We start from the raw sequence: 14,305 nt of genomic DNA on the forward strand, positions 1-14,305 counted from the left end.
CAATGATACATAAACAAGTAATTCAATAAATAAGAAAAAAAAAAAGAAAAAGAGGAAGAAGAAAACATTAGTAACAATTTCAAAACCAAACCCATCTGCAACCCCCAATCAAAGCATAAACATACAAGGAGGCTGAGAAAGGAACTCCTTTCTTCATCCCTTTGATAATCCAAACATGATGCAACATAACATCACCATCTTATGACAAATCAGAAGAAAACATAATAACATTCCATACTTTCAAGAACTTGTCAAAATCTGAATTAAAGAGAAAACACTATTTATAATAAAATTGATCTCATCTGATTAATTATCTCTAATGTAAAACCATGTTTAACATCATTTTATTCTATTTCAACAACCAACTCCGCATTTAATTTCACATTATATTTTCAGCATACAAACCTTTTAAATCAATGTTCCAATTGCGGCAAGGAAGTCACATTGTAGTGACTTATTTTTGTTCACGCATATAGATGGATGTCATATACATAATGAACCCACTGGAAACTTCTTTTTAATTTTTTCCCAAAGAAGACTCAAGTCAATTTGTGACCCCGTAAAAGGATGAGAACCAGGAAATTACATTGCATATATAGTATTTGAGAAGTCAAAAAGACCAAATTAATGTTATTTCTTCCAATTTTTTTTTCTTTCTTCCAAAGAAGCAGCGTATTCTTTTAGTAACAAATCATTAAGGCAAATATCTAAAATTATACAGTCAAATAAACATTAACAAATCATACACTCAAATGTCTAAAATTATTCAACAAAAACGTCCCCTAATTTAGCAATATCAAAGAACATCTCGTATGAACACCATTCCTAGTAGTCTCTAAACCATAGAGCAAAACATAAATATTTAGTCTCTAACAAGTATAATTACAATATCCAACCCAGATAAAAGCAATATCCAATCTGTACCACTTGCAACATCCGAGCAAAGCATCAACAACATTCGATTAGGAATCAATAAACATACTTACTTGTGATCAAGATTTTGCAAAACTCCAAAAACATGAAAAACATGCAGCTGCTATGTTTGCCAAGGACCAATAATGCCCCAAAATTGTGTTACCTGAGCTGTACGACCTGGAAAAGAACATCCATCGAATTAGAACTCACACGAACCACTACAACAAATCACTGTCAAATTTCCTTTTCAAAACATGCATAGGTAGTCAAAGGGAACATCTATTACACTTACCAATTAGTGGGACGAACAGGGGGTTTCCAGGATGGAGAAGTGGATGTCCACCGACGGACGGCGCAGCTGCACCACGAAGCTTCGGCGACGCCGGGAAAACCCACATGCAACAGCAGCGCGGCGTCGCTCTTGCTCCAATTTTGGAGGCGCGATGGTCGAGGAGGCTAGGCACGGCGTTGAAGCGTCTGGCTAGTTGAGGGAAGAGGGTTGCGCTCACGTAGCCTCAGTGGAGTGGCGATGACCAGAACTGCTAAGAGCGCCGTCGCGGTCTCTGGAGAAGAAAGGGAAGAGAGTTGCGCGATGGTTCCGGAGGCGTGACGCGGGTGTAGCTGATTTTCAAATTCTGTGTGGTAAAACGGTGAAAGGAGGTAGGGTTTTGGGGAGGGTGAATATGGTTTACGCTGAGTCATTTTTGGATGGTGTTAATATGCATTGGGCTATTGGTCCCAGCCCAGACATATTTGACTGGGTTTTGGCTGATATGCTTTTGGTTCCCTAGCAATACTCATACCAAAAATAAAAAAAATTAGCATAAGGGAGTGGTTTCTTAATATAAGTGATAGTTTCTTGAAATTAATTACTTGTACTAAAATTTTAAGTTGGTTGATTATATAAATTACACATAATTTAAGTTGATAAGTAACAGTATAAATAAATGATTATATATCTTATACGTCCTTTCATGCATTCCCGAGCTCATTTTAGATTTGTGTGAATTTAAACTATAGTGCTTTTAGACGAGTTAATATGGTTATATGTAACTGGATTCACTGCTTTAGTTTTCTTTTTACGCAACTTCTGTTGAAGTATAAAAGTCTTAACTTGATCTTGAAATGGCAGATGCCTTATTTGGAGATTCAATGGAGCATCCAATTAGTATTAGTGAACCCATTAACTTGCCGGGAGGTAAGCACCCCTTGCTCGGTTGCTCCTATGAATTCATCATTTGCGTTGGATAACCAGATGACGTTTGGAAATTCATTGATCTGGAAAAGGTGGGAATCCCTCCTTGGGGAATCAATGGCTCTAAACTGATTCTAACAAGTCGGTTGAAACATGTGCTTCAACAGATGGATTGTCCCACAAGTAATATAATAACAATGCATCCTCTCTGTCACAGTGAAGGTTTGGAGTTATTTCTTTTAAGACTTGGTGAAGACAAAACACCTGCAACCTTTCCTCCTAACATATTAAAGATTGCAGAATCTATTGCATGGGAATGCGATGGTTTACCACTTGCAATCAGTGTAATGGCTAGAACCATGAAAGGGATTCATAACATTCAACAGTGGAGACATGCATTGAATAAACTCGGAAGATTGGAGATGGGGACAGAGATGGAAGAAGAGGTATTCAAAATATTAAAACTGAGCTATGATAACTTAATGGATCGTTGCTTGCAAAATTGTCTCTTGCATTGTGCATCATACTCTGATATCACTAGAGATAATATGATAATGAAGCTTGTTACAAGTGGAGCCATAAATGGAAGGAGCTTGAGAGAAATTTATGATGATGGGCATTCCATACTGAATCAACTTCAAGATCATTCTTTATTGTCTGAAAATAAAAGGTATCTGAGGATGCAGAATTCCATGAGAAACATGGCATGTCATATACTGAAAGAATCTCAGAGATGCATAGTGAGATGTGATCAAAGACTGAGGGAAACACCTCACTTGCAGGAATGGACTGCTGATTTGGACTTAGTTTCTTTGAATAAAAACTTGAGAGTTCATCATCATAGTTCGTTATTTATTATTTAGACAGAGGAAGTGTAGTTCGAATTTTTTTTACATGAAAGAGAGAGAGAGTAAATAAAATACTCATGTGAGCTGTTATTGGATTTTCACTCAAACTATAGGAAATGAAGATAGGTGATAGCTTATTATTTCCTTAAATCTCAGTTCATGACATGTTCAAAGCAGAAGACAAACGAAAAAAGAGATCATTATTATTGCTTATATCTTCAAATGTCTCAATTTGTATGTCATCCGAACATTAATTTAGAAGGAGGAAAAAGAGGGAAGGAACTAAAAAAAAAAATCCGCATCACAACTTACATTTTCAACATTTTTCTTTTTCCCTCATAAATTATTAGCACTCCATCTATACCTCAAACCCATGTAGGATTTATGTACAATATAAAACACAATGAGAAGAATCCTTCTTCTTCTTACACACATCTTTGGTATGGAGTATGGACAAATTCTCTCTAAAGAAATACTTGTATTTTAATTACAGAAAGTATCTAAGTCCATATCGAAATGAACCGTGCCCTGTACCAGGTTTCTAGTAACTTCAGTCCCACGCCACCAAAAAGAATGAATACCTTAATCTCAGCTACACAATCATTTTTCACCTTTTGGATTTTGTTTCTTTTGTTTGGATCTCAAGTGACGGTTGTGATCCAGCAGTGAGCGCAGCAGCAGCAGATTCAACATGTGTAAGAAGATACTCATATATTTTCTTCCTCAACCTCTCAATTGTCTCTGCTGGTATCTGGCATGGCACTTCTCCCTCATTCTTCGCTGATCCTATCCCATCCAACCAATCATTCACACTCTTTAGTTGACCCAGCATGCCCGCAATTTCACCATTATTTGACAAACTAATGTCCCCATCAGTGTCCAAGAATCTCTCAACAAATCCAAGAAACCAGTCTCTTGACCTTAATTGCAGCATGTCAGCCAAATTAACCACCTCATCAAGGCCATTTCCTTTAGTCCATTGTGGTAGAGGTTGGACTAGTTGCTTGTTGTGCCCGTTTGCTAACCCATCGACTGATTTTCGTGGAGTTCCTTGCGAGGCAAGCTTGGTAATAGGGCGAGTTTTACCTTGAGATTTTGACGAAGTGTCTTCACATGAATTCTCAAGGATCAACATTGGCTTACTACTTCCCAGGATGTTCTTTTGATTTCGAGAATTGCTTGAAGCTTGAAGCTTGGATGGCTGAGGTTCTAGATTGTAGACAGAAAAGGATGATAGATTGGTGGCTAAGGCACCCTGGATCCATGAAGTTGCAAGTTTCTGTATATGTGATTTGACTTTTAGTGCTTCTTCCATTGTGCTACTTTCGTAATCCGGAGATGAAGCATCTGGAATTGGTTTAGATACCGAGTCAGCAATTGTTCGTGAACTATTCAGGCTTGAATGAAGAGTTAAGAACTGCTCTATCGTGGGCTGCGGGTTTTGTTCTTTAGCAGAATTGCTTAGTTCTGCATATAAACTGACATAAAAATCAACCAAAAAGTGTGTCAAAAAAACTTGGCATGATGCATTGCTGGATTGTTATCATCATGAAAGGAGAAGAGAAGATGTCAAAATATTTTATATAATACTTCATTGGAGTATAATACAAGTTACTGTGACTATATTTTTCATATCTTACAGATGTTCTTTGCTTCAATAGATTAAAATAATAAATTACTACAAGTACCAATATATCTTGATTTCAGTGTACATGAACAATCTAAAACCTATCAATATTAAGAAAAACTAGATCTAAAGATCTGAACTAAATTCATACCTTAGACATTGTAGCAAACTCTCTGCAGCAGAAGCCTCTTGCAAAGCCTCTGTTGCTGCCATCTGTGCTGCATCTCTGTTCCTCATCACTTCCTGTCACACATGAAGAAGTATAAATAATAAGACTTAAAAGCCACATAACTTCTTTCCCAAACAAAAGGATTCAATAATAATAAACCAAATTTACCATTTACTATTTCAGAATTGGAAATCAAATTATATTTCAATCACATGATGTATAAAACCTGTCTGTTTAACATTGCAAAAAGGACAAATGGGAGTGTAAATGAATCAAATTCAAAAGGATGTAATGAAAAATTGCAAGTGAATATTGCATTCAGTTATCCTCAGCACTCCACAGTACTTGCATAACATAAACACATTCAGAGCTACAAGAGCCAAAGAAACTAAACTTAGAAAATGAGGAGTTTTTTCAAGGGAGTATACCCTTCCAAGCTTTGCAATTGATGAGGGGAGTGAAGACCATTGCACACTTGCATCTGTCACTTTTCTACTATTTGGAAAAACCTTGACCAAGTTCCCAGGGAATCCAGTTTTAGAAACCTCAGATGATTTCTTTCCAATGGAAACTCTTGGCTTGCTTGACTTTTCTTGTTCCTCCACGGTTCCATTAGCACTAACTTTCTTTGTAGATGTTTGAGCCTTGTGCTCTTCCTTAGAGGACTTTGTGGGTGCTTGAATCTTACCCTCTTCCTTAGAGGCCAACTTTTCACTTGAAGTACTTCTCCTAGGAGTCTTTAGCACCAAAAAATCAAAGGGTAAACATACTTTATTGATTGACTATCTCAAAGTAGTGTTGTTTGATTAGCATCCAAGGACAAAAATATGGAGATGATGAGATAATCGAGGGAAAACCAATATTGTCTCCATATTTTCTGTCCTGTGATGCTAACCAAACATAGGCAAAGAGACTCTAACCATATAGCAGAACATTCAATATCCATTTGAATGAACCAAATGAAGGAAACTATGAAATTAAATCCATTAAAGGTGTTGTGATTTGTGAATCATACTTACAGAACTAAGAACTTCTTGTTTAGGATCACACTTGGCTGCCCTTAATTTAGGTGTCTCTTTAGTCTTGACCTCCATGATATTCCCTTCCCAACTCTTTCTCAGAACCTTAGCACCAAGCTCAATTCCCTGAACCAAATTCCTGATTGGATTCCCCATCACAATCCTCTTCCCGTTGGGAGAACTCCCCCCACGGGCACCCTTGATACTTGCCTGCTGCTTCACCCCATTTGCAAACTTCTCAAAAGAAGTAGGCAGTGAATAGCAACTACTTGGTGAAGAAGGAGTAACAGACCTTGAACTTGAATTCAAGGACTTCAATCTTGCCAATGGCTCCTTCTTCACCTGAACACCAGTATCTCCTCCTGTTTTTGTCATAGGAGATTTAGACCTGCCATTACCAAACATCACTGGTTTCTTCTCTTCCTGTTTTTCCCTCTTAACATAAGACTTTGGGTTTGCTTTTGATCTCTCAGCTGCATCACCATTACCAGAACAAAAACCAGTGTTATTCATATCAACCTTAGCACCTTTGCCAAGGAACAATCCAGGTGAGTTGTTTTTGGTTGCATTTGCAACAATATCTTGTGGTGTTCCAACACAAGGGTGTCTACCAGGGACAGGTCTAACACCATGAAGAATAGGAACAGGGGAAGCTGGTTCAAGCCTTTCAACAAACACATACTGGCCAAGTTGGATTTTGTCACTGAGAATGAGATCATCATCTTCATCAGGAAGAGAAACATAGGTTGCATGAGATGAATCAGAGACCTTTAGGTAGAATCCATGGTTTGAGAAGAGATCAAGATCATCACCAGTGCCTGCAAGTGCTGGAACAATGCTCACAACTTGAAGAAGTGATGACCTGTGTTCACCACCAACTTTGATATCTGTGTTCATGTGTTGCATCAGTTTCAAAAGCACCCCAGGAACAAGATTTGCCATTGATAATGGATTCAGTAATTTGCATCACTATACTAATTTACATTCAAGAACCAATTTTGGACAATTTAACAAGGAACCATTGAAGCTGTTTCCAAGAAAATGGTAACTCCTATAGAGTATAGAGTACCAAATCTGAAGAGAAAAAAAAAATGTGTGACCTTTGGCCTTTGGGGTTTTCACATTTGCATAGATAGGAATTTTTACATCAAATTTTGCACCAATATTATTATTATTATTATTATTATTATTATTATTATTATTATTATTATTATTATTATTATAAATTAACTTTTTTTTACTAATAATTAGTCAATATTTTATTTATTTTTTAAATCTTTGTTCATTTATTATTTTGTTGACCTATTGTTAATTTAAAAAAAAGTAGGTTCTCTAACAAAATAACATGCTGTTTAATTTTGGGTATTTACAAAAATATTTAGTGGCATTAGAAATACATAAATACTCGTTAGATTGTGGAGACAAAAATAAAAATACAAAATTCTTCAATTCTAAAGACAAAAAGATATTGATCTAATATCTGTTTCTATTTTTTTTTCTAAATTTATTTCTTAGAAATTAAGTCCGAAAATTATCTGTTAAAATAACCTTTATATATCTATAACAAGAAGCAGACTAATTTGCTTATTGTTATATTTATTATTCAGAAGTATGGTCTTAATCATAGTAAAATAAAAAAGGTTCATTGTGAAACACATCACATTTGGAAAAGTTATGGTTTTGGTAGCAGCTTTTAATATGAAAAAGAATTTGCCAACCATAGCATGAAGAGAGATTTGTATACTACATGGTTTTTCATGAGTGGGGGTGCCTACAGCTGTGACATGCGAAGGAGAACCCACTTAGTACATACACTATTTTTAATTATGCTTGTAAAATTGTATATAATAATAAAGAGCTGAAAATACTAGTTATATAAATATTGACTCTCTCCATAAAAAAACTGTAAGATATTATGTAATAGGTTAAAGTATTATTTTAGTTCTTAATGTTTGGGATGAATTTTAATTTGATTTCTATTATTTCAAACGTTCTATTTCAGTAGTAAAAACTTTTGAACGTCATATTTTAATCCCAAAAAGATTTTAAACGGTTTAATGTTGTCCCACCATTAAATTTAACACAAACAATTTACATGTTGAAGAGCCAATAATATTTTATTTCAGTATGTAAATAAAATTGATTTACCAACAATCATTAATATATATATATCTTTTAAGCATGGTTAGGATTTGGAGTTTTGTACAAAAAGAAAATTAAGGAGAAGAAGTGTTATAAGAAATTTTGGGTTATATTTTTCTAACATATAAAAAAAGATATGACTTAACTAATATGTTATTATTGTCTACGTCACTTATTTTATTAACTATTATTATCAAAGTAGGACCATATTAAACCGTTTAAAATTTTTAGAATAGAAATAGATCATTTGATACATTAGGGACTAAATTAAAATTTGACTCAAACGTTGAGAACTAAAATAATAATTTATCGTATCTAATAATAATTATAGTTTGAATTATATAAGTGCTGAATATATAAAATAGAGTAGAAAAGTAAAATATTCATGAATTATCCACATTTATCATAAAAAGTAATTAAAAAGGTGAATTACTTATTTATTTGAAAAAAAAAATTCTAAAATTTACATGGAAACAAATTTTCCTTCCATGCAAAAGTCCAAAAAAAGGTAAAATGATTGGAAATGACTTGGAGTTGGAGTACTGTATACTTCATTATGGTATCATTTCATTTATCAGCAAGCAAAATAATTAGAAAGTGACACAACTCAACTCCATTATAGAATCTACCTTCATTATTATATTGGAGCCTTATGTTTTCTTCATGTACTTTGGATATATTACCAAAACTTATAAAAAAACTAGATATAAACTATAAAGTACTATAAATTAAAGTTGTATTATTAATTTTTAGACTTATAGCTGTTAAATGATATAATAATTGATAGCATTATACTTACACCACTTATGGCTGCACATAATAATGAAAACATGCATTGTAATTAAATTATTTAGCTATAATATCTCATTTAATTTGATTTATTATACTTCAGTTCACATGGGTAAATATATAAGAAGAATAATAAACCTTTGTATATTTGTATTTATTATTGATTAAAAGATCTGTCAATGTCCCAAAAACACATAAAAACAATACACATGCACTTGAACTGATACAAAAATAATGACGAACCTGACCCACACTTTCACTTTGGCTGGATAAGAAATTAACATAAAAAAAAAGAGGGGGCATCACATAAAAATTAAATTATTGAAAACTATGAAATTCAGCTAATATAAACTATCAAGAAAAAAAAAAAAAACTGGCACCACTTCACCAATATATAGTAAAAGATTAAAACATATTTTAAGAACAAGTAATATATAGTAATAATGAGTTTAATTTTTTTTATGTAGTTGGAAACACTTAAAAAGGTGATACATATATCTTTATAAGAAAAATATTTTAATATTAATTCCAGAGTACGTACTAGAAAATTAAAAAATTTCCTAATATTTGTGGCTTGCATAATAAGTATGGTAGATAATATTTTTATAAAATGTTTGTATTATATATGCAGTTTGCATGTGCATGTGCATGTGCACAGTCACGCTGGCTGGTGTAAATTAAAGAACAAAATAATAATGTTCGGGTTATAGTGTTATTTATAAAATAAAATAAAATAAAAATGAAAAAAAATGTTGTGCTGGATCTCCAAGGTATACCATATGTTATAATTTAGTAGATCTTTTACAGTAAAAATTCCGTTGAAATCCGTACAAATATAATAATATATAGAAACTTTGAAATAATACCTTTACACATGTGGTTCTTAGAAAAACAATGCAAATTATTGTATCATGCATTTCCATGTAGCATTAGTCATCTATCGTAATAATGATAATGGCCAGGACAAATAATTAGATGTTTTATAACTTAAATGATATAATTTTTTTATATTTATTTAAAAATTATAAATTTGAGTTTTACTTTTAATTTTATTAAAAAAAATAGATGATCTTGTTATATTTTTTATTTAAAAAAATTTGGATACAATATAAATCATTCAGACTTTCTTAAATTGTTGTGTTTTATAAGATATATTTTAGATATAAAATTAATTCTATATATTTTAAGAACAAAAATATATTTTATTTTTAATTGAAAAACAGTATATATTGTAATTCATTAATATAAAAAATTATGTTAAATAATTTATATAATTAAAAGAATCTAATTTTAATATAATGACAGTTATATATATAATTGTTTAATTATATTTATTTTTTTAAATGATAGGTATGGCCACACAATTAATAATGTATAAAGTAATTATTTTTATTGACGTGATATTATATAATTAAAAATATATATAAAATTATTTTAATTTACATTGATAATGTATTAAAATTGAATTTTAATTAAAAATAATAAAAATATTATAAAAATTAGTTTGTGCGTTAATATAAAAAAGTATAAGCATATTATTACAGTTCATTCGAAAAATACAGTATATTTATATTATGTCTCCATATGATAAATATGAAAAGATTATGCCATTTAAGTTATAATTTATTAGATGTGTTTTGTATCTGTTATGTTGTATCGTGTGTTGTATTCGTATTAGTATTGATATTTCGTAGATATACATGCATCGAATAAAAATCAACAATTGCTATTTATGCTAAAAAAGAAAGACAATATCCAAATTTTTATTGGCTGCTGATAGATATTAATATTAAGCTAAAATTTTAATTTTAAAATGACACTTATTTATGGAGGGAGAGGATAACATTATTCATTATTGCACGACATATATATTCTAATGACCTTACACCTACCTGAATACAATCAATCAATTGTAAATTTAAGCCAAATAATAATTTTTATGTACGCAGATAAAGATCTTGGTGTCCTTTCTCCATTACTTGTGCTTTTTAATGAAATTGAAGTGCTACTCATTAGTCATTAGTCCTTAACTGCTACAAAAGAAGGAACTTATAGAATAGATGCTACAACCATTAATAATGCTTTTACCTTAGAAGTTTTTTTTTTTTTTTTTGTGGCAGTATTTTTAAATTTAGTAGGTTAAGAATTAATTTATTATGAATTAAAATTTTAAGAATTTATTGTTAATTAATAAACTATTATATATACAAGATAAAATTTAAATTTCGAACACTTATAATATATACAAAATAATTTCTATTTTGAAAATTCGTAATTAATATTTTCTTTTTTCTTAATGATAACTGTATTTTATGTTATTATTTTGAAGTATCTTGTTAAGAAAGATGATGGCAACATAAAATTTTAAAATTAGATAATATTAAACATAAAAACATATTCAAACTAATTAAATCATTCCCAACATATACAATAATCATTCCTAACATATACAATAATAATATTCAAACAAATATTTTCCTAAATTATATTCAAATCAAATTCAAAAGCTTTTAAATCAAATCACGCACACTTTTCTTTTTTTAAATTTTAAATTTTAAATTCTAAATTATAATTCTAAATCATAAATTATAAATCCCAAATCTTAAGCCTGAAACTGTGAAAATAAATTTCAAAAGTAAAAACCTAATAAACCATAAAAATATAATGTAACAAACTAGGAATCGTCCTATTACATCTTGCTACGTACCAGTTTGCACTCCTTTGCCCTCACACGTTCCCTTATTTTTGTGTTTTTTTTTTATAAAATAATTAAACTACATATATAATTAATTAATAGGAGTCAGTCAGATAAAAATATCTAAAATATTTTTTTTAAAATATTTTTTAATAATTAAAATTTAACACATATAATCGATAAAATCGTGTATGTTATTTTTGTCAAAATTAGATCAGACAAATTAATTTGATCGAAAAAATAGTGAATCAAATATTGAACCAGTCTAAATTAATATTATTTTTTATAAAAAATACTACAATACCTTTATTATAGAAAATGACTAAATTACTCCTATTATATATATATATTAATTTTGAAAACTCTAAATTCTAATCCGACGACTGCAAAGAAGTAAAGGACTATAATTTAAGATTTTGAAAATTTATATATATATATATATAAAATAGGAATATTTTAGTTATTTTCTATAATAAATATATTATTGTCGATCAGTTTCAAGATTTGATTCACAATTTTTTCGTTTAAATTAATTTGTCTGGCCTAATTTTAACAAAAATAACATGATTTAATCGATTATATATGTTAAATTTTAATTGCTAAAAAATATTTTTAAAAAAAGACGTTTTAAACGTCTTTATCTAAATAGCTCCCTTAATTAATAATATTGATATATTAATAATATATATTTATACGGATGTCAATATTTGATATACCAATAGTATTTTTCTTCTTAATATATCGATTTTTGCAAAGGAATCTTAATTGTAAGGAATAAAAAACCAACAAAAATTATAAAAAATATATATTTTATATTTTTTAATGTATTGAATGTATTAGAAATGTTAATTCTTTATATAAATTTTGATACTATTATAATAAATTTGATTATTTAGTTAAAAAATATATAAATTAATATGTATAAATTCATACAAACACGTAACTGATTTGGTTATTAATTTCTAATAAACATGTAAAAAGATACTTAAAAACTATTTCATTAAGAATAAACTCAAATTATTAGAAAGAATTAATCACTTTATTCCCCACCTTTATTTTCTCTAGAACATGGTGCCTTTCAGATTCAGATAGCACACAAGAAAATAACTAGCTGGCGAATTGGTTTGGTTTATTGCTAATGATTGATTACCTAATAATTAGGGATTCTGTGTCGATGAAATTGTTCCACTTTGGAGGAAACATAGAGAATCAGCTACATATAAAATAATGATGAAATTAAACTATTATATTAAGTGGTTGTAATTGCAATTTGGTTTTGGTTTAATTTGATGCAGTGGTTGCAATTATTAGTAGTCACTAGCTATGAAAGAAAGTTAATATAATGGAGGATAAAGTATAAAGTTTAAGCTTCTACGCCACACTCATTAAAAGAGAAAAAAGTGATTAATTTAAGTGGAAAAAGGTCAATGTTAGTTAGTTTTAAAAAACAATGAATAAATCCAAATAATTAGCACAAAATCTACAACTTCTTCTCCAAAAAAGATTATCATGTAATTAGTAGTGATCACATAATTTTTATTAGTTTTTATGATGCATGAATATTGACATAGATACGAGACATAATATGATATGATATGGGACATATAAATATAGTACATAAATTTTAAAATTTTATAAGACACGAAAATACAAGCCACAACATATAAATATAAAGTATATTATTTTAGATGAATTATGATATTTTTGATATTTTATTGATATTAAAATATAAAGGTTTAATTACTCTATTGGTCCCTATAATTTCGTAAAATTTTCAATTAAGTCCCTATACTTTTTTATTTTTAATTGGGTCCTTACACCAATTTTTTTTTCAATTAAGTCTCTTTTAGTAGTAATTGGCTTAATTTTATAGGGACCCAACTTAAAAAAAAAGAATTGGTACATGGACCTAAATAAAAGGAAAAAAAAGTGTAGGAACCCAATTAAAAAAAATTTTGGTGCAAGGACTCAATTAAAAGAAAAAAAAGTATAGAGACCTAATTGAAAATTTTGCGAAACTATAGGGACCAGCAGAGTAATTAAACCAAATATAAGATAATTTTTTAACTAATTTTAATGTCATTTTTAAGTTATATAAAGTATTTAAAATATTTTTTATTTTAATAAATAATAATATATATTATTTATAAACTTATTTTAAAAATACATGTTAAGAATAAAACTGAATATGCTAACACGTGATGTTATTTAAGCGTATCTAAACATATCTGGGAAAATTTTTTATTTTTTATTAAGACGCGATTGGATATAGTAGACATATATGTCAGACAAATATCAATGAATGTTGTGTTCGAAATGTATCCGACCTACGGATACGATAACTCAGCAAAAGTATCCGTACTTCGTAAAGACCAACTCTTAAAAAACTATATGTTTTTCTATAATTTTTCCCTTCTAATATTTTGTTTACCAATTAGTTTATTCAATATAAAAACAATAAAATAAATAATAATTAAAACTCAAGCACATGTTTAATTAATTAATGAGCCACCGACACAGAAAGCCAAGCCCCTTCGTTCTGATTTTGAAGCCACCAAATTCTAGACAGTGACCGCATCGGTTCAAAAACTGGATCAATAATCAATCCAAAATTTATGTTAAATAATAAAAAATTAAACGGTGATGATAAATTAAATTAGAATATTTTGGAAGCAATATAGTTAAATATACTACTTTAAGTAAGAGTTTAGGTTAGATATAAATACATACATTGCAAATATCCATATTGTAGTAATTAATCCGTTGTATATATATATATATATTTCAATAGAACCGAGATTTTATATTGTGCTTCTATCTCCCTCTTCTTATCATCTTTGACTTTAAAAAGATAAAATATAATTAGACAAAAAGATATTTAAAAATGAAACAAATCTTTGATATTA

The 14,305-nt window shown here is 29.6% G+C and overlaps 2 protein-coding genes across 2 annotated transcripts; one reads left to right on the forward strand and one right to left on the reverse strand.

Annotated features, from left to right (window-relative positions):
- The first annotated feature begins 2,040 nt into the window (after nt 1-2,040).
- Nucleotides 2,041-2,973, forward strand: LOC107632305 (putative disease resistance protein At4g10780). The gene is made up of 2 exons (XM_016336001.1): nt 2,041-2,113; nt 2,171-2,973. The coding sequence occupies exons 1-2, from the start codon at nt 2,041-2,043 to the stop codon at nt 2,971-2,973; spliced, it is 876 nt and encodes a 291-aa protein (XP_016191487.1).
- Nucleotides 2,974-3,140: 167 nt separating this feature from the next.
- Nucleotides 3,141-7,619, reverse strand: LOC107628969 (protein CORTICAL MICROTUBULE DISORDERING 2-like). Its single transcript, XM_016331621.3, has 5 exons — nt 7,387-7,619; nt 5,774-6,887; nt 5,183-5,491; nt 4,737-4,828; nt 3,141-4,436 (listed from the first exon to the last, which is right to left on the reverse strand). The coding sequence occupies exons 2-5, from the start codon at nt 6,713-6,715 to the stop codon at nt 3,566-3,568; spliced, it is 2,214 nt and encodes a 737-aa protein (XP_016187107.1). The 5' UTR covers nt 6,716-6,887; nt 7,387-7,619; the 3' UTR covers nt 3,141-3,565.
- Between the last annotated feature and the right edge of the window lie 6,686 nt (nt 7,620-14,305).

The sequence above is a fragment of the Arachis ipaensis genome, chromosome B3, assembly GCF_059453495.1.
Source record: "Arachis ipaensis isolate K30076 ecotype BB chromosome B3, ASM5945349v1, whole genome shotgun sequence".
Taxonomy (NCBI): domain Eukaryota; kingdom Viridiplantae; phylum Streptophyta; class Magnoliopsida; order Fabales; family Fabaceae; genus Arachis; species Arachis ipaensis.

Bases quoted from the DNA above. Each gene is read 5' to 3' on its own strand.
- LOC107628969 (XM_016331621.3), bottom strand. From the start codon at position 6,715: ATGGCAAATCTTGTTCCTGGGGTGCTTTTGAAACTGATGCAACACATG. The intron at 5,492-5,773 runs GTAAGTATGATT...TTGGTGCTAAAG, and splicing joins AACAAGAAGTTCTTAGTTCT to ACTCCTAGGAGAAGTACTTC. The intron at 4,437-4,736 runs GTATGAATTTAG...TTTTTATGTCAG, and splicing joins AGTTTGCTACAATGTCTAAG to TTTATATGCAGAACTAAGCA.
- LOC107632305 (XM_016336001.1), top strand. From the start codon at position 2,041: ATGGCAGATGCCTTATTTGGAGATTCAATGGAGCATCCAATTAGTATT. The intron at 2,114-2,170 runs GTAAGCACCCCT...TTGGATAACCAG, and splicing joins ACCCATTAACTTGCCGGGAG to ATGACGTTTGGAAATTCATT.